The 20362-nt window shown below is 48.3% G+C and overlaps 1 protein-coding gene across 1 annotated transcript in view; it reads right to left on the minus strand.

The window, feature by feature from the left end:
• The window catches only part of LOC138583112 (C-type lectin domain family 18 member A-like), a 346135-nt gene that overhangs the window by 303020 nt on the left and 22753 nt on the right, over positions 1-20362 (minus strand). Inside the window, exon 2 of the mRNA XM_069655073.1 lies at positions 1897-1988. Within this exon, the coding sequence (XP_069511174.1) occupies positions 1897-1988 (92 nt within the window). The remainder of the gene's footprint in view (positions 1-1896; positions 1989-20362) is intronic.

Genomic DNA, 20362 nt, shown 5'->3' on the forward strand with positions numbered 1-20362 from the left:
CCATGTTTTCAGCTTCCTTTTAAAGGATGCCAAATTCGGCTGACACCTAAGTTCAAGGGGAAGGTCGTTCCACGCTCTGGGCGCTGAGATGCAGAATGCCCAGCTTTAATTCATTTAGAGCATTTAAAAGCTGCAAAATGGACCAAATCATGGTCTCCTGTCATGTGAGCCAAGGATGGAAATAGAGTTTGAACTAGGAGTTCCAGACACGATAGCGAGTGCCCTCACTCCCGTGCATTCTCATAGACACGGATACTATACTCTGCTAGGCCAAGTACAAAGACAATTTCATGGCAGAAGACATGGGGGATGAGAGATGGTTGGCTAATTGGTTGGTGAGGTAGTTTCATGCTCTATCTCTGTGCACCTGGGTCTGGTCTTACGTGCTGCTAAATTAACCAAATGTTCCAGAAATGGCACAAGCGTGCCAACCAGTTATATCAGTCCATATAACGAAGGACCTTAAAGTTTGAAGACCAATGAGAAACTGAGTATCGAATGTTTCTGAAATTACATGTTTTTAGAGGTAGGCATAAGTTGTCCATCTGATAACGGACAGCCAATACAATCCTAGCTCCTATAGAAATGTATACTTAGATATCTCCCTTAATCAATCCTGTCCCTTGATAGGTTTTTCACTATTGCCAGGTAGTATGATGTAACTCTAATGCATTTTGTGTGTGAAAACCATATTTTGTGTGGAGAAAATTGAGACTGAGCGTACGTCTATTGATGTTCGTTGTAACGTCCTAGTTTTAGATAATTGTTAATAAAACAATACTTTGCCATCGTCCTGAGTTGGTTCTGTTATTTGGACTCAGAACTACTCTGGTGTAATCCAATCCATTCCATATGTACATTCCTAAGGGCCATATGCTGAATAACATGTATGCCATGACATGGCCAGGAACCTGGGAGTTCATGCATCATATAAATGCATCGTATCAATGATCCAGTGCTGCCACTTGCCGGGATAGATCATAGAGTAACATGATCAGCCCGACTGGCCGGTGAGGTATCGGTCAGGTCCAGTGAGGTATCAGTCGGGTCCAGTGAGGTATCGGTTAGGCCGGGTGACGTATCAGTTAGGCCTGGTGAGGTATCGGTTAGGATCAGTGAAGTATCGGTTAGGCCCAGTGAGGTATCGGTTAGGCTTTTCTCCACAGCTCAGAATGAAGTGCAGAATGATTTTACTTTCACAACTGCTTTGATCAATTTCAGTAACAAGATATTAGTGGACGGATACACTTCCATGGAATCTCAATCATCTCCACATTATCTTGCTACATTTCCACAGAATTTCACCAGGTCCTCTATGCTTGCACTTCCCGGTCTGTGTGTACAAATTAGAGTATGCACGAGCCAAACAGCAAACACTGAAGTCGAGCGGGTCAGGCCGGGGCCTCCTTCGGTGCTTTAATAACCAGCCTGATTACATATATGTTGTTCTGGTTGGCATTTGTATAGCGCACATCTGCCACTGATGTTGCCTCACAGCCTTGCGCGCTGCCCCAGAAACATTGTAGGCCAGAGGCTAGCATTTGCCACTGGTCTGAAGGCTTTGTGGCATTGTAAAACATGTGCCACTATTAAATCAACAGTACTCATCATGTCGACCTCAGAAGGGGGAAAGGCTGGGTCTGCCCCACCTGCCAAGCCCTTAAAAAGCTGCTTGCCCAGAACGTTCAGCAACAGTTGCATTAACAAACTGAGTGTTCTTATTCACTCTGACGTATGAACTGAACATTGCACTTACAATGTTATAGTAAGTACAGTAGCACACCGAGTTGAGTACAGCAGCGATGGGGGTATCAGTGGCTGAGGGCACAGGTGTGGGGGGGTGCATAAGAGAGTGAGAAAGTAGGGGGTGGGGGACGAGAAGACTACCATACTCACCATTTTCTGCATGTTGGCAGCAGGTGGGTGCACTTTGCTCCTCAATCTGTTGTGCAGAGACAGCAGGAGGTAGCTTTCTTTGGTGCTCTGAGCTGCAGAGAGAGAGAGAGACACTGTGAGGGGGCGTGTCACATCCACACACACGCACAGTAATCTCAGGTCAGCATAGCGGGGTCGCAGGCTCAGATATCCATGGTTACCCTGGGCACCCTGTGTAGGCAGGAACAAGGTTAAGTATTCAAACAAAATGAAATCCACATTTCCCACCCCCATAATCCCATTAAGTGATCCTGGAAGCACATATTGTGCTTGTGTGCTTCCAGAGATCACCTTCTCAAACAAAAGGTAGATGCTAACAGGTCGGACCATAACACTTGAGGCATCTTTGACCAAGCCTGTCTTTTGAACCATCGTCACTTTGTGTGCCAGTATGTTAAGTTATGTTGGCTTAAAAAGACGAATAGGGGTGGACAAATAAGCATGAACAAACGCTGCTTCCCAATTATGCAACCATCGAGAGTCCGCAGCCTATTAATGGCAAGCAAAAACAGTGACCTTTCAAAAGGTTGTGGTCTATCTGGATAAAAGAGTGGCATTCCATGAATGAAACCTTTATGAAAAAGGTATGTCAAATGAATTTAATAAATATATGTGTAATCAACAGTCACAAAATGGACTACAATAATAACATTAGAATAAAAAAAGAAATAAAATCCAAACAAGTAAATCCAATCTCTGTAAGGTACCTCAGGATGTAAAAGGGCCTGCAGCAGAGATATGCTTGTACAACGCAGGTCACAATTTGCCTTGGCAGTAAGACAGCTAAAGAGGTTACTGTGCAGGATGCAGAGATCTGTGTGAAGTAAGTAGGCACAGATCCCTCCCCCAAAACAGAAAGACTGTAGTCCCACTATATTACAAGCCCTGCGCAACTCATCAAAACCGAAACATATAGACTCCAATTTACAGCACACATAAGAAACAAAAACATTCCAAAACGTCTTTCCTTAGGTGGAAGACACGTTTTGACAAACAAAAGTGTTCCTTTTAACAGCACTCTGCAGTGGTGAGGTCATAAAGTACCTTAGTTGCACTGCTTTCCAATAGCTTCATCTCAAGAGTTGAGAGGAGAATCTGTGTGTGGCCAGGAGAGAGGCGCAAGGTCTCCAGGTGGTCGGGGGCCCAGCAGCGATCTGCCTCGGGTCATAATTTAAAACCCTTTTGGATCCGTGGCCCACTTAAAGCCCTCTAAACCCTTGGGAATTTGAGAGCCGAGATCACAGATATCATTATGACCCATCTACTGTAGTCATTCTTCATCAACCATGAGTGGATGAGCGGGAGCTATGGCTACGCAGTGATATCTGTGTATTTACTCACTGAGCTATGCCTGCATATGCAGCTATCTTATGTTATGCAGCATTTAAGATTTAACAGTGCGTCAAAATCACTGAAAAGAGCTCAACCAATAGAGCTTCCACTCCATCGCACTCGTTCCAGCAATTCAGAACTATTCGTACATAGGCTCAAGATGGATCAAGGAATAACTTCATGCGTGCAAATAAACCCACAGGAATCTGGGATCCCAGGACGTTTCTGTGCCTTTCACAGCATACATGAGATCTGAGGTGATCTGAGCCATGCATACAATGATGGCCAACATAGCAAACATGGCATCTATCACTGTTCTGTGATTCCAAGAGCTGTGCGTGAGTTTGTATATTCTGGCTCTGGAAAAAAACAGACCCTATCAGTTGGCAACACACCGTTGCACGGCGGTGTAGAATGCTCCTTCTTGTGGTGCATGAGGAATTCTTGCATTGTGGAGAGACCGGTTTTACTAAAGTAGTCATATTAGGTGAAAGAGGGGATCTGGGGATATCAGACAAAAATTCTGAAAAATTTAATTTAGAACTTCGTAGTGTCATTAGTTCCCAAGAGCTGCGAGAGGCAACCTAAAGGAGAAGGCAGTGTAGTAGTGGTACTTTTAAAATATGCTTTTATTACCTTTTTATTTCAGAAACCTTGGAGTCATCCTTGACTCCTCTCTCTCCTTCCTCCCTCACACTCAGTACATTGCCAAGAAGTCCAACTATCAGCTCTTCCTTCACAAAGGAATTTTACCTTTTCTCTCTTTCCCTCAGAAGCTCAATGTGACTCAAGCCCTGGTTCATTTCATCTAACCTGTCCACTGCTAGCACTGTTTCAATTAAAGAATTGGCGGGTAAAATAAATGCAATTTAATTTGACCAATAAAGTGACTGTAAGAGGCAGGGCTAACTGGCATGTAGAGCGGACGTGCTGCAAGTCGGCTCCCGACAGATCCTGCATCCGTGATCCTTTCTGCGATGTTTCAGAGCCTGCAGTACCTGGGGGAGGTGGTGTATATAGGACCCCCCTGGGCTAACGCTGGTCGCTGTAGATAATCATAATGGCACCAATGATGTGGCCCAAGAGCCGCAGATAAGAATGCAGCGGAGCAGGCTTGAGGACACGCCCAGGCTGAGGAGTGAGGCCGCCTGGCGTGCCAGGGACTACCAGCGTTGAGATGAAGAACGTCAGACAGGTCACATCATAGGAAACACAGCGGTTCGCTACCATGTGTGAGGGGCCAACAGGGAACAGCAATGCCGGCTACACTCAGCAAAACATTGGCAGCTGGGGAGAGGTGGCAGACAGGTGCTGAGGCATTCACAGCTGTAGCCTACAACTGTGATTGCGTGCGGGAACTGGGAGCGGTGCAGAGGAGGACAGACCTCTGCCCAACCGAAAGCAGTCTAAGGAGATAGATCCTCCCCTGGCACTGGATGCAGGTGTGCAGCATCTGTCGGGGGGTCTGGATCCAAATTTGGGCCCGTCTGGTAAGGTGTAAAAAGGCTGGCGCACTAGCAGAGGTTGACAAAGATTCATGTCCAGGCCCTGAGAACTGTGAGTAATAGGGGAAGCTCCCTGCCAAGTGGGATGAGGATCCGTGCCTATTAGACTGTATATCCTGGAAGGAGTTAGGGCTGGATGGCGGCAGCACACTCACATTGGAGGCTTATTGACAGATCTACGGGAAATTTGGCTCAAAGAAGGCATTACGAGGGGACCCTTGTGGTGACCCACTAGGAGGATCCTCTCCATTGAATGAGAAGTGCACCACTGGGTTTGTAGATAATACAAACCAGGGCCTTGACTGGGCTCAGTTCACTTATGTGGAGCAGCCGAGAGGGAGGCACAGACTGGCTGGAATTCATGCATTGGGGAAGGTTAAACAGACCAAGATGAATACCTTTGCAAGTAAGAAGGAAGGAGGGACATTTCCCCCCACTGTGGGAGAGCCAGTCGGGATCAGTCAATGCATACACAGGCTGACACTGACAGTCATATACTGGATGCCATACCTGCGGACCTCAATGGAGACCAAGCTAGATGAGGTAAAGATTGATGTGGGCCAACTGAGGCAGGGCGTATGCTCCCTAGCTGCCAGGGTCGGCGAGACAGATACAAAGGTTGAAGATATCACCACAGCCACGGGGGAGCTGCAGTCCAAGGTCCAAAGTCTGATATTGAAGGTGAGAACTCTGGAAGCTTGTGCACAAGATTCAGAAGGACGGGCAAGGAGAAGTAATATCAGGATCCTTGAGCTGCCAGAAGGAGAAGAGGGCAGAGACCCTACAAGTCATGTTGAAAATGTGCTTTTCCAAGAGATAGGCCTTGGTATGTTGAAACAGGGATTCACGGTCGAGAGGGCTCATAGATCATTATCTAGAAGACCTTCCCTTGGAGCACCGCCGAGACCGATTATTGCAAAGATCCTTAACTTCAAGAACAGAGTGAGAATCCTGACCTTCTCCAAAGAAGGAGCAGAGATACGGCGTGCAGCAGCCACGCTGGTAATCTATCTTGACTACACCATGCAGGTGCAGAAGCGGTCAAGCCTATTTGTCCCTTTAAAGGACAGAATACGTCAGCAGGGACTGAAATGATATGATATATGTTATTTGTAACGCGCCTATACACAAGTGTTTCAAGGCGCGACGAGGCAGGGAGGGGGGAACAGGGGGAGGACAGACAACGATCCTACTAGGCCTGGTGTCATTCAGACCGCGCAAGTGCAGGGGTAGGGGGAAGGGAAAAGTGCAGTACAAGGTAAGTAGAATAGAAATAAATAGATAAATAATAAATAGGGCCAGCTGGTGGCAAGTGCAAGGTAAGTGCAGACAAGTGCTGGGAAGGGGGGGCTGTAGGGCTACAGAGAACAGTCCCGCAGTGCAGGGGTTGCCAGGGAGGCAGTGCAAGTGGAAAGTGGCTGGGCCCAGGACCGAGGTCGGTGAGAGTGGCCAAGTTTCAGATTCAGTGCAGAATTAAGTGAAGAATTAGCAGGGGAGAGGGAGAGAGAAAGCAGAAGCAAAGAGGAAGGTTTTGAGGTGCTTCCGGAACCGGAGATGGTTCTCCTCAAGTTTCAGGGAGGCAGGAAGGCTGTTCCAGAGGGAGGCTCCTGCCGCGGAGAGAGATCTACCCCCAGCTCGTTGCTTCGAGAAGCGGCTGACCCTGAGGGAGTTGGAGACGGATGAGCGAAGGGCTCGGGAAGGAAGATATTTAGGAAGAGAGAGTTGCAGGTATTTAGGCCCCAGGCCCCAGAAGGCCATGTGGACAATGCAGAGGGTTTTGAACTTAATCCTCGCAGCCGCTGGGAGCCAGTGTAGAGATTTCAGTCCTGGAGAGATACGGTCCCTGGGCTTGAGGCCAAGGACAAGTCTCGCAGTTCTGTTCTGGATGAGTTGCAGAGGGCGGAGAGTGGAGGCAGGCAGATTAAGATAGAGACTGTTACAGTAGTCCAGCTTCGAGAGAACCAGGGCTCGGGAGACAGTGAGCTTCTGGGGGAAGGAGAGGAAGGGAAGAATACCTCTAAGGAGGTGCAGCTGGTAGTGTGACTTCTTAGAGACGTCAGATATATGAGGAGAGAAGGAGAGTGTGGAGTCAAAGATGACCCTGAGGTTTTTTGACTTGCAGGTAGGAGCAGGAAGAGGCCCAAGAGAGGCTGGCCAGAGAGCTGCAGGGAAGGAGGGAGTGGGTGTGCCGATGAGTAGAATCTCAGTCTTACTAGCATTAAGGCGGAGGTCGTTGGCAGCACACCATTCCTGGATAGCAGACAGACAGTCAGAGATGAGGGCAGGAGAGGAGGAGGCCGAGGGTAGCCTGAAAATGAGCTGGGTATCGTCCGCATAGCACTGAAAGTTGGGGCAGAGGGCAGCGAAATACATGCTCTTATATCCAGCCAAGTTGAAAATACTCTATAACGGTGAAACTTTGTTCTTTGAAAATCCTGAAGAAGTTAATCAGTGGATGGACATGAATAAAATGGCACCCTTAAGTGATAGAAGGGACAATAATCACAGGGCTCCTGCTGTCACCAGGCAAATGAGAAAAGACACGTTCGACACTCAAGTGATGGTTGGAACAGACTTGATTCACGCCTATTGTCGGGGGCCGTCAAGGTTGACTTTCACCTACCATACTCTGAACCTTTCATTGGGCCTCATCACAAGTCTGGCGGTAACCATGCCAGTAAAACTGGCAGGTTGCCGCCAAACTTGCGAATTTTACCGGTGCCTGGCTTGCCGGAAACACCAGGGGATTACAACCCCGGCGTTCCAGGAAGTCAGGTGCTGGTAAGTGTAAATCCCCATTCCCATTGAGTCCATTAGGACTCAATGGGAATGGGGACCACAGAAGCACCGGCACTGTTAAGAACGATGCCAGTGCTTCCGTGAAACTCTGCAGGCGGGTGCCGTTCCGCCCGCCAGGTCTGACCCTGGCGGGCGGGACAGCACCCGCATGCAGTTGTACTGTGCCGGTCCCGTAACAACGGTGCCGGTAGGCTTACCGGCACAGTTGTTACCGGACCGGCATAGTTAGAATGAGGCCCATTGACTCACTTTCGCATCCCCCTCTGCCCCCCTTGTTTCGGGCAAGGGGACCGCCTCCAGTAACATTGCGTTAAGGTTTTTTACTGGACACCATATTGTGGTGTCCAACTGTCAAACACCACTAGCAGATAGTGGTGTTGAATGGCAGATAGGTCTGAATAGCTGGGTACTATTGGGCCAATTTGTTCATGATGGAGGGAAGGGTAGTCTTCCTCCTTTCTTTTTTCTCTTTTTTCTTGTTGTTGTTGGTAGCTCAGATACAGTATTCCTTGCTTTCACATCGTAGGACAGAGCACAGAGCAGGCAGGTGTGAGCGGTAACAGGGTAAGGGATACTAGGGGGCTCCGTACATTGGTAGATTTGAAGTTGCCAGGGGATAGGAGCTGCTCGGGAGGGAAGTTGGAATGCAGATACCTGGCATATCCAACCAGACAGTAACCTGGGGTGGGAAGCCGAGCACAGGGCGGGGAGACCAGAGCTAGCCCAAATGGCTGAATCTCTTAGGATATCCTCCTGGAATGTAAGGGGGCTAAATAGTAACATCAAACGCCATGGGATGATTTCAAATTTAGGGAGGAAAAGGGTGGGGATAGCTCTGCTGCAGGAGACTCGCTTCACTGCTTGCTTGCTTGGGAATTGTTTGCTTGGGAATTGGCAGGGAGTGGACCATGGGGTTACTTTCTCAGCATACTCCAGAGGGGTGCTCATATGGGTGTCTCCTTCAGTGTCCTTTCAGCTGAGAGAGGTGCAAACTGAAGAGCTTGGGAGAATGGTTGTAGTGCGAGGCTGGGAGAACCGGGAGGTGAGTATTATTAGCACTTACGCCCCCAATCATGCCTCAAGTTTCTTTCGATCTCTGTATACACGACTGGCACCTTATAAAGGTGGCATGTGTAAGGTTTTGATAATAGAAGAAGCCCACTAACCGCTTGTCAGAATGTGAGTTTGAGCTTTAGCGCACTTATTACTTGAAGCAGAGTATTGATGTGAACAGACTCTGCATCAAGAACTCAGCCCTGTACCCTGTGGTAATAGGCAAATGCCAGAAAAACCCTCACGCAGAGCGAGTCGTAAGCCACTGGAATGAGGAAGGCTCCAGCAGGCAGTAAGACACTCCAAGGAGGAAGAAGTCAGATGTTTCCGGCGAATCCAGAAGGCAGAAGAGGCGAATATGATGCGCCAAAGGATGATTGCAGTAGAAGAAGGAATCAGGAGTCAGAGGCAGACCGCGGATGAAGCAGTAAGTAAGGTAGCCAGCAGAGGAAGAGAACAGAGCACAAGATATAGCAGAGGGAAATCAAACAGGAGCAGTTAGTGAGATCCAACAAGGATTCAAACAAGAAACAAGCAGAAACAGTAGCGTCTGTACTCACAGGGTTGAGACGCATCTGTTACCCGACTTGTACCCGGTGCGAGCAGTGATGGGTGCCATCTTGGATTGAAACACTAGACCACTGAAAGGATAACTTGATGGCGCAACATGCCATGGGAAGCGCCAACATCGCCATAGCAACCAGGGTTGATCTGACAGTATGCCCCTTCCCAGCACTTGTAGGACCGGCTTTCCATGGGTGGAAATGATGGAATCTTCTTGGCAACTTGGGGGCATGCACATAGCTGGTTCCCAAGAGTGTTCAGATGAATCGTATCCTTCCCAACCAACCAAGTATTGTTGAGAACCTCCGTAAAAATGTGAATCACAAATCTCATGAACCACGTATTCAGGAACGCCGTCAACCAGTACTGGAGGGGGTACAGCTTTGGCATGTTCCTTTCTGGATGGCCGAACGGGTTTCAGGAGTGAGGTGTGGGAAACTGGATGAATCCATTGCCAAGATGTTGTTAAAGACAGCTTTTAGGCAACAGGGTTCATAACTTTAGTAATACGGAATGGTCTCATATACAATAGAGAGAGTTTGGAAGGTTTCAATCTCTGTGGAAGGTATTTCGTAGACAACCAAACTTTATCGCCGACAGGATAGGATGGTTGCTGGGAACGATGTTGGTCAGCATAGCGTTGGACCTTTTCCCATGATTTTTGTAGATATTCAAGAGCTACCGTGTGACCTTCTTGAATGGTGGAGATGTGTTGATCTACCGAGGGTACGCGAGTGACTGCAACTTTCGGTATGGGAAAGGCTGATGTGTGGTATCCATTGGCACAAAAGAAGGGCGAAGTTCATAAGGAAGAGTGTAATGAGTTGTATGCAAATCCCACCGTTGGTAATACAGAGACCCAATCTTCTTGTACAGAAGCAGAAAAACATTGGAGGTATTGTTCCATAGTTTGATTAGTTCTTTCAGTGACACCATTGCTTTGAGGATGATAGGCAGAAGACATTGCTCGCTGAATATCCAAACTGGAACATACAAGGGACCAGAAACAAGACATATATTGTGATCCTCTGTCAGAAATGACAAAGAATGGTAAACCGTGTAGACGAAAAAATATCCCCGAGAAAAATGTATGGCATCTCACCTGCGAAGCTTAGGTAGCGGGGTGATATATGCTTGTTTGGTAAAAGCATCCACGGTCACCATTATAGTGGTGTGTCCCTGGGATTCCGGAAGATCTGTAACAGGATCGGGGGCAATGATTTCCCAAGCCCTTGAAGGAAGGTTGTTGAAGTTTACCAACCAAAGCCGTAGTAGGTTGCTTGTTTGGAGCACATACAGGGCACGCGGATACATATTTATGAATGTCAGAACGTAAGGTGGTCCACCAGAAATATTGAAGAGCTGTCACGATGAAAGCCAGACCAGGCCCAGCAACCCCAGAAGCAGGCATCATGCCACTTGAAGCATGCCCAAAAACCCCAGTTAGGGGCTCTTTGGCTACAGTCCTGGCGCCTATGGCGCCAGGCTCATAAGAATAAAGTCAGTCCTGGCGCCATGGGCGCCAGGCTCATTACAGAAATCTTACCTGTTGCAGACCATGCTGCATACCTACCTGATGCAGACCATGCTGCACGAAGCCACAAGCCAAATGAGGCTTAAAGGGACTACTTTACCTCAGGGACTCCTTTCCTCTCGGGTGGGGCTGTGGAAGAATACTTACCTGGGACTTCTTCCAAGGCTATTTAAGCCACACCCGGACAGCCACACGTGCTTCGCGTTATTCTGCTTGCTGCAGCGTAACGCTCACCGTGTCTTCAGCAGCTCCAGTCTTCAGCCACGCCCGCTTCAGCCCTGGAACATCTGGAACAAGAAAAGGAGAAGAGGTCAAAACAAAACCCTTACCTGAATCCTTGATCCAGCACATCGTCGATCTGGAAGAGAGAAGCCTTCTCAGGTGTATTGCCACGCACCTCGCAGAGCCACGCTGAACTCACCAACCGGGGCTGCATTCCTTTACTTTATCGCGAATCCAGCATCTCCAGGCCATTCTTCAACACCTGGGGGAGACAAGAACAGATAGGTGAGCAAGGGCAATACAAACCACCCCCAAAGACTTACCTGATTTACCACAGGGGGGTACTCACCTCATCTCGGGTCGGCGTAGTCAATTCTGCATCACTGCCGCACCCCGGCCCCTAAGGGGAAAAAACAAGGACAATACAAATCACCCCCAAAGACTTACCTGATTACCATAGGGGGGTCCTCCCCTCATCTCGGGTCAGCGCAGTCAATTCCGCATCTCCGCCGCACCCCGGCCCCTAAGGGAAAAAAAACAAGGACAATACAACCTACCCCCAAAGACTTACCTGATTTACCACAGGGGGGTACTCACCTCATTTCGGGTCGGCGCAGTTAATTCTGCATCATCGCTGTACCCCGCCCCCAAAGGGGAGAACCACAATAGACTTACCAGGATCTTACCAATTGCCACTTGGAACTCTTCTGGTGGTTTAAATCCGCAACCTGCAAGGAATCTGGCAGAGTGAAGATCAGACTTTTGAACTGTTACGAACAATTGGACTTAGTCAATACTGGAACTCACCAATTCCTCCACGCCAGTGAAGTAACTGGTCATCTACGCGCCCCTGCGCTCGACGCAGGCTGGAGAGCTCATCTTTCCAAATCCTCAGGTGAGATTTAGAGGGAACTTCGGGAGTGTTCTGTGGGCAGACAAGGGGAGTGGGAAGGCGGGTTAACGGGAGGTTAATTCCCTTTCTCCATTGCAGAAAGATATTCGTACGAATCCAACAAACGAAGCTAAGTGGGTCTGTGCAGTCTGTCATCTTGGCTCTACGTGTTACTCTGGTGGAAGCAACAGCGGGCCAGTCCAGATCGACGCCCCCGTGGGAATCAGGTGAGCGTAACAGAACGCGAAGCCTACCCACAAATACCCACCTGGGCATCATGGAGACCTCGGAAACCGATCAGTTGGCCCAATTATTAGGGGAACTAAGGGCCGAAGTGCATTCCGCCCGCCAGGAAACCAATGCCCTCAGGAGGGAATTGATAGTGTCAAAAGAACGAACTGATGATTTGGCAAGACAGCTATTACAAAGCCAGGCTGGACAAACACCTCTACCTGGACTCGGGGCCAGCCCAGCTCCGGTGCCACCGAGTAACCCGGTGCAGATAAACCTTCCTGGAGCCGTTCCCTTGGCTCCGCCTGAACGCTTTGCCAGAGACCCTAAAAGGTTTGCTATATTCATGAATCAATGTCGCTTACACTTTTTATGTAGACCTGGAGCTTTCCCAAACGATCAAGCCAAGGTAGCTTTTGTACTGTCATATCTCAGTGGCAGTGCAGCGGACTGGTCCATTCCGCTAGTAAATCAGGATGACCCGATTCTTCGAGATTTCCAAGGTTTTCGAACTAGCATGGAAAAACTGTTCGCCCGACTTTCCCAAGGACAGGCTTTGGATAACGAACTTTTATCCTTACGGCAAGGTAATCAGGATCTTTTATCTTACATTGCAACTTTCAATAGATTAGTTGTGGAAACCGAATGGCCTGAAGCCAAGCGAATTACATTATTCCATCGAGGGCTTCGGGGAGAACTCAAGGATGTTGTAGCCCAAGTCGTGAACCCGCCTTTAGACTGTGCTGAATATATAGATTTTGTGGTCCAGTTAGATCACAGACTTCAAACCAGAAAGGCTGATCGAACCAAGTTTGAAAACAAGGTCTTGGTTAAAACCTACGTACCCTCGAAGGGGGTAGATGCCTCAGAACCCATGCAAATCGGGGGGGGTTAGAGGACCCTTAACCCAGAAGGTAAGGGAAAGAAGACGGCAACAGCAATTATGTTTATTTTGCGGAGCTACTGGTCATTTCCTTCGGAACTGCCCTGTAAAACCACCCAAGAAAACTATAGGAGCAGCAGACGAAAACCACTTGAAACTTGACTCGGGAAACGATCACGCCCGGCAAGCGTAGAGGTCAGCTTGCCGAGCTTAAAGAAGGACACTCTGACCTCACATTTCACCATACCCATGGTCCTTATAGATCCAGAGCAGCCATCACGCATGCACGCGGTAAAGGCGTACGTAGATAGTGGAGCTATAGGAAACTATTTGGACTTTGGATTGGCTTCCAGGATGAATCTACCTCTCACCCGAAAGACCACTACCGATGTCGTCACCACTGTTGATGGAACTGAAATTGCCTCTGGGCCTGTAACTCATTCCACTGCAGAGATGACTTTGCTGGGTCAGGATGGACACCGAGAGGTTATGGTGTTTGATTTAATCAAGGCTCCACAGTTTCAACTGATACTGGGAATCCCTTGGTTGGAAAAACACAATCCCTGTATTGATTGGCGAGAGAAGAGACTAATCTTCCCAGAATGTGCTAACACCTGTTACCCAAAGAGAACTCTAAATTCAGTACTGGCCCCAATAATCCCAGCTGCCATACAATTACCTGCTGAATACCAAGACTTTCAGGATGTCTTTTAAAAGGAGCAGGCAAACACCTTACCACCGCACAGATCGTATGATTGTCAAATAGATCTCATACCAGGAGCACAACCACCTTGCAGCAGAATCTATGCCCTCACGGAACCTGAAAATCTCCACTTGCGCCAGTACCTAGACCAGTATCTCGCTAATGGCTTCATCCGCCCGTCCAAGTCCCCTGCATCTTCCGCTTTGTTCTTCGTGCCAAAAAAGGAAGGCGACCTTAGAACATGCATTGACTACCGCGCGCTGAATCAGATAACTATCAAGAATCGGTACCCTTTGCCTTTGATCCCTGAACTACTAGACCAGGTAAAGAACGCTTGTATATACACAAAACTAGACCTTCGGGGGGCATATCATCTGGTACGCGTCAAAGAGGGTGACGAATGGAAGACTGCTTTTCGCACCAAGTACAGATTATTTGAGTACCAGGTGATGCCTTTCGGACTGTGTAACGCTCCAGCAGCCTTCCAGTTCTTCATGAACGATGTCTTCCGAGAGCTCATCGATGTTTGTGTAGTCGTTTACATCGACGATATCTTAGTATACTCCCTATCAGAATCCGATCATGTAAAGCACGTCCGAGCAGCCCTAGAAAAGTTACGCCAGTATACGTTATACGCTAAACTGGAAAAGTGCATCTTTCACACTACGGAAGTAGAGTTTCTTGGATTTATTCTGACCCCGAAAGGAATCCGGATAGATACACGGAAGGTGGACGCAATTCTTAATTGGCCTTCGCCAAGCTCAGTCAAAGGAGTTCAAAGCATGCTCGGCTTTGCCAATTTCTACCGCAGGTTTATCCCGGACTTCTCACACATTGTACATCCCATTACAACACTATTGCGAAAGTATAAACGCTTTACATGGACAGAAGAAGCCGAGAACGCCTTCCAAGAGTTAAAAAAGAAATTCACGTCCACTCCTGTATTACAACACCCGCGCCCAGAGCTTCCCTACATAGTGGAAACAGATGCATCCAGTTCAGCTATGGGTGCAGTGCTCTCCCAAAAGGATCCCGAAACTAACCAGCTGCACCCAGTGGCGTTCTGGTCAAGAAAGTTTTTGGCTCCCGAATTAAATTATGCTATAACCGACAAGGAACTGTTGGCCATCAAGTCCGCCTTCAAGGCTTGGCGGCACTATCTGCTGGGCGCCAGGCATAACATTACGGTCATCACTGATCACCGCAACTTACAATACCTAAAGGTAGCCAAGGCCCAATCTTCACGCCAACTCCATTGGGCATTGCTTTCGCCGAGTTTGATTTTGTAATAACCTATCGACCAGGTTGTAAAAATGGAAAAGCTGACGCTCTGTCCTGAATAGGAATGGGAGAAACAGAAAGAGCTTTAGAACCTGTACACATAATTCCTGAACAGAGGATCCTTGGTCTGACATCCATACACTCTCTGGAGGACATTCAAGAAAAGGTCCATCAACTCTTTGATTCCGATGCCTTACAGGGCTGGACAAGGAAAGGCCCAGAGTATTCTGTCACCAACAATCTACCTTATTACCAAGGCCAGCTATTTTTGCCACTAGAGGAACTACAGAAACTTGTCATTTCTCATTACCATGACACCTTGATGGAAGGACATCCTGGCATTGCTAAAACTGAAGCCAAAATCAAGAAACAGTTTTGGTGGCCCACCTGGCGAAAAGATGTCAAGTTGTTTGTCATGTCTTGCGGCATTTGCGCTCAAAATAAAGGGGAAAAGAAAAAACCTGCTGGATTATTACAACCGTTAGACATACCACCTACTCCTTGGCATACCTTGTCATTAGACTTTATCACAGATTTACCCCCGTGCAAAGGTTATAACACCATTCTAGTTATTGTAGATCTTTTTTCTAAAATGGCCCATTTCATTCCTTTAAAAGGAATACCTTCAGCTTCAATCCTGGCCAAGGAGTTCCTTGAAAATGTTGTCCGTCTACATGGCTTTCCTTCCGTGTTAATTTCAGACCGGGGAAGCCAATTTATTTCACATTTTTGGAGGAAGTGCTGCCAGCTGGCACAAATTGATGTTAGACTTTCAACCAGCCACCATCCCCAGACCGACTGTCAAACTGAGAGAACCAACCAGACTCTTGAGCAATACCTACGTTGTATGCTACATCAATCTGAGGAGGATTGGAAAGACATTCTTTGGATCGCCGAGTATGCATACAATAATTCTGTACACTCAGGAACTAAACAAAGCTCTTTTTTTACCATATATGGTCACCATCCTCGAACCTCAGACTTAGATTCTCCCCAGCATTTAGATGCCTGCGGTGGACCATCTCCACGCTGTTATCACACAAGCCTTTAAAGAGGCGACTGCACATTTACAAAAGGCTAAGGATAAATACAAGAAGGATGCTGATCAACACAGGAGTGAAGCACCGCGATACCAAGTAGGGGACCAAGTATGGTTAGCCACCAAGTACTTACCACTCAAGGGAACACGGACTTTTAACCCCAGGTACTTGGGACCTTATTCTATTAAGGCTATTATTAACCCAGTGGACCTGCCTGGTCATATGCGTGTTCATCCTGTTTTTCACGTGTCTCTTTTGAAGCCTGTGCAACCAGGAACTAGACTAACCACCCCACCTGAACCTATCCTCATAGACGGGGAACCCGAATTCGAAGTCAAGAATATTTTGGACTCTAAAAGGGTGAGATCAAAACTCTTCTATCTCATTGATTGGAAAGGTTATGGTCCACAAGAAAGATCTTGGGAGCCTAGTGACCATGTGCATGCACCTCAATTAGTGAAAAGGTTCCACCAAGAATTTCCAGACAAACCAAGGCCCAGAGGGAGAACAGCTTTAGGAGGGGCCTTGAGGGGGAGTGCTGTCACGATGCCTGCCCCCGGAAAGCCAGACCAGGCCCAGCAACCCCGGAAGCAGGCATCATGCCACTTGAAGCATGCCCAAAAACCCCAGTTAGGGGCTCTTTGGCTACAGTCCTGGCGCCTATGGCGCCAGGCTCATAAGAATAAAGTCAGTCCTGGCGCCATGGGCGCCAGGCTCATTACAGAAATCTTACCTGTTGCAGACCATGCTGCATACCTACCTGATGCAGACTATGCTGCACGAAGCCACAAGCCAAATGAGGCTTAAAGGGACTACTTTACCTCAGGGACTCCTTTCCTCTCGGGTGGGGCTGTGGAAGAATACTTACCTGGGACTTCTTCCAAGGCTATTTAAGCCACACCCAGACAGCCACACGTGCTTCGCGTTATTCTGCTTGCTGCAGCGTAACGCTCACCGTGTCTTCAGCAGCTCCAGTCTTCAGCCACGCCCGCTTCAGCCCTGGAACACCTGGAACAAGAAAAGGAGAAGGAGAAGAGGTCAGAACAAAACCCTTACTTGAATCCTTGATCCAGCACATCGTCGATCTGGAAGAGAGAAGCCTTCTCAGGTGTATTGCCACGCACCTCGCAGAGCCGCGCTGAACTCACCAACCGGGGCTGCATTCCTTTACTCCATTGCGAATCCAGCATCTCCAGGCTATTCTTCAACACCTGGGGGAGACAAGAACAGATAGGTGAGCAAGGGCAATACAAACCACCCCCAAAGACTTACCTGATTTACCACAGGGGGGTACTCACCTCATCTCGGGTCGGCGTAGTCAATTCTGCATCACTGCCGCACCCCGGCCCCTAAGGGGAAAAAACAAGGACAATACAAATCACCCCCAAAGACTTACCTGATTACCATAGGGGGGTACTCACCTCATCTCGGGTCGGCGCAGTCAATTCCGCATCTCCGCCGCACCCCGGCCCCTAAGGGAAAAAAAACAAGGACAATGCAACCTACCCCCAAAGACTTACCTGATTTACCACAGGGGGGTACTCACCTCATTGCGGGTCGGCGCAGTTAATTCTGCATCATTGCTGTACCCCGCCCCCAAAGGGGAGAACCACAATAGACTTACCAGGATCTTACCACTTGCCACTTGGAACTCTTCTGGTGGTTTAAATCCACAACCTGCAAGGAATCTGGCAGAGTGAAGATCAGACTTTTGAACTCTTACGAACAATTGGACTTAGAGTCAATACTGGAACTCACCAATTCCTCCACGCCAGTGAAGTAACTGGTCGTCTACGCGCCCCTGCGCTCGACGCAGGATGGAGAGCTCATCTTTCCAAATCTTCAGGTGAGATTTAGAGGGAACTTCAGGAGTGTTCTGTGGGCAGACAAGGGGAGTGGGAAGGCGGGTTAACGGGAGGTTAATTCCCTTTCTCCATTGCAGAAAGATATTCGTATGAATCCAACAAACGAAGCTAAGTGGGTCTGTCCAGTCTGTCATCTTGGCTCTACGTGCTACTCTGGTGGAAGCAACAGCGGGCCAGTCCAGATCGACGCCCCCGTGGGAATCAGGAAGAGCTAAGTCTTGAGTGGTTTGTACACCTCTATGTCCACTGCTTTTGCTGTCATGGCATAGAATCATGACTTGCTGCTGCAGATCAGCAGTTGGTATACAGACTCGATTTCCTTTCATGAGTTTCCCTTCAGTCAGTAGAAAATGTCTCCTTTTGATTGGCTTGAAGGTATTTATCAGTACTTTCTTTAAGATCCTGAAAGAAGGTATTGACATGTAGTACAATGGCGTCGGGACTGAACATAGATCCTTTAGAACAAGTGCAAGGATAATTTGTGTTTTTGCGAGAATGTGTAGAGGAGGAGGTGGATAAGTCATCCCTAGCTCCCGCCCCCTCACCTCTGTCATACTGGAACAGCAGAATATCATCCCAATACCACATTGAGTGTATGGGAGACGATATCCACTCAGACAACCATATTGAATGTACCCTCACACTAAAAGGGTGGAAGGATGTCAGCACACACCACTGGACATAATAGAGCTATAAGTGAAATCTGACGAGGGGCAGAGTGACGTCACAAAGAAAAGATACTGAGATGTGCTGAAATGATATAAAAATACTTAAGAATAAAGATGTAACTGAAGTAACAAGAGAAACGTAATCAAATACAAATAATTCATATATGCAAAGAAGATAAAGTAATCTGCTGACTAATAAGCGTATATACGCAGAAACGCAAGGTAGACGAGACATATAGAAGCTTGCTGCAGCGGAAAACATAAAGTGGCCAAAGCAGCCATGATGGAAAGATGGACGCCGGACCAGTATTAAAACCATTCAAGCTACCTCGGAGACAGACCAGGGCTGCAGAGTCAGGAGACACACAAAAACAGCTTTGTGTGAAGAATAAAGAGGAGTCTCTTGACCTGGGATCAAGGATGCTACTTCAAGGAATAATTGCAAGGCACAAGGGGATTCAAAAGAATAAGCCATGTATGTAAGACATATTTCTCTTAGATTAAGAAAAGAGGAAAACATCTGCAAGAGCCAAGTATTGGACAATTAAAAGTGCTGAAAGCTTATGCAAGGTGGCGTGAGCAAGTCTCTAGAGGCTGAGAGGAGTAATGACACCCAGTACAATTGAATCAAATAGCAGTAAATAAAAGGTCGAAACAGACACATATGTAGTCTCCTCTCACGTGATTCAGAAGGGCTATTCATTAAGCTGTAGAGGAAGATAATGGTGTACCTAGACTCCCTTAAAAACCCCAGAAAAGAGAACAGGCTGCAAGCTCAACTACTAAGGAGAAGCCTAAGCTTAGGACCGGACCGAGGAGAGATGATGGACTAATTGAGAAAGGAGGGAGTAGTTTGACGTTACTCTCGGCACCTGGGGTCCATTTTGACTAAGTGCTGCTAACAAGCTGAAAGTCCAAGGTTGGAATCGCCCACCAGGGGGTGCACGGATGGGACCAACCTCTGTGTGAGCTCCTCGCCCAACAGTCCGAAAAGTGGCCTGAGCCCCCACTAGGAGATCCTTCACACCAGATTAACTGATGGCTGACTGTGTCTGAACCTATCCACTAAGAGACGGCAGAAAGAGCGGAGAAAATCGGTGAAGGTTTTGGGACAAAACAGAGACCAATGACTGCAGAGCTTTGCTGCGGCATCATAGAACGCAGAAACCGAAAATGAAAGCGACCGGAGAGCCGCATGAATAAGGTGAGAGGGTGCCTACTCAATCTGCCATGTAGGTGCTGCAAAGCTGCTTGACGGTCTCACTGTCAATTAGGAGGCAATTCAGGCTCCCCTTTTTCGTCCCGGCCTGGATTGAGAACATCGAGAACATCGCTGATCCCAGAGCGGAACCCCCTGCGGGCTGACTGAAAGCAGGACTCTGCGGGGTGCAGGCACGTCGCCGAGACATCCACGCTGGTCCATTGGACGCCCCTGCCCTGCTCGAGTCTCCCGTCCGTGTTGAGTACACAGCCCCCTTGCTATAAGCACCCGCTGGGAATAATACGGGGGAGAGGCCGATTGCGTGGCTGACAGAGAGCTTGTTCCCACTCATCCCGCGGAACGGAGTCCAGAGTCAAGGGAACATGTGCAGAGACATCCTTCATACGAACTTCATTCCCGCTGAGGCATGCCCCCGGGCCCAGGCCCCAGACACCATTGCTTGTGGGAGAGAACAGTCTTCCAAAGTAGGCCAAGCACCCTAGCAACACCTGTGAAGCTCGGCAGCAAAAGGGTACAGGACCTGATACTCATGGCCCACGCAGGTCAGTGAGGGGAAACGTTAGAAGATCTGGCAGCATTCTCTACATCCACCAGACCCTCAATAGACTCATACCGCACCAATGCCTGGGGCCC

Source organism: Ambystoma mexicanum, chromosome 1p (genome assembly GCF_040938575.1).
Source record: "Ambystoma mexicanum isolate Mex_15411 chromosome 1p, UKY_AmexF1_1, whole genome shotgun sequence".
Taxonomy (NCBI): Eukaryota; Metazoa; Chordata; class Amphibia; order Caudata; family Ambystomatidae; genus Ambystoma; species Ambystoma mexicanum.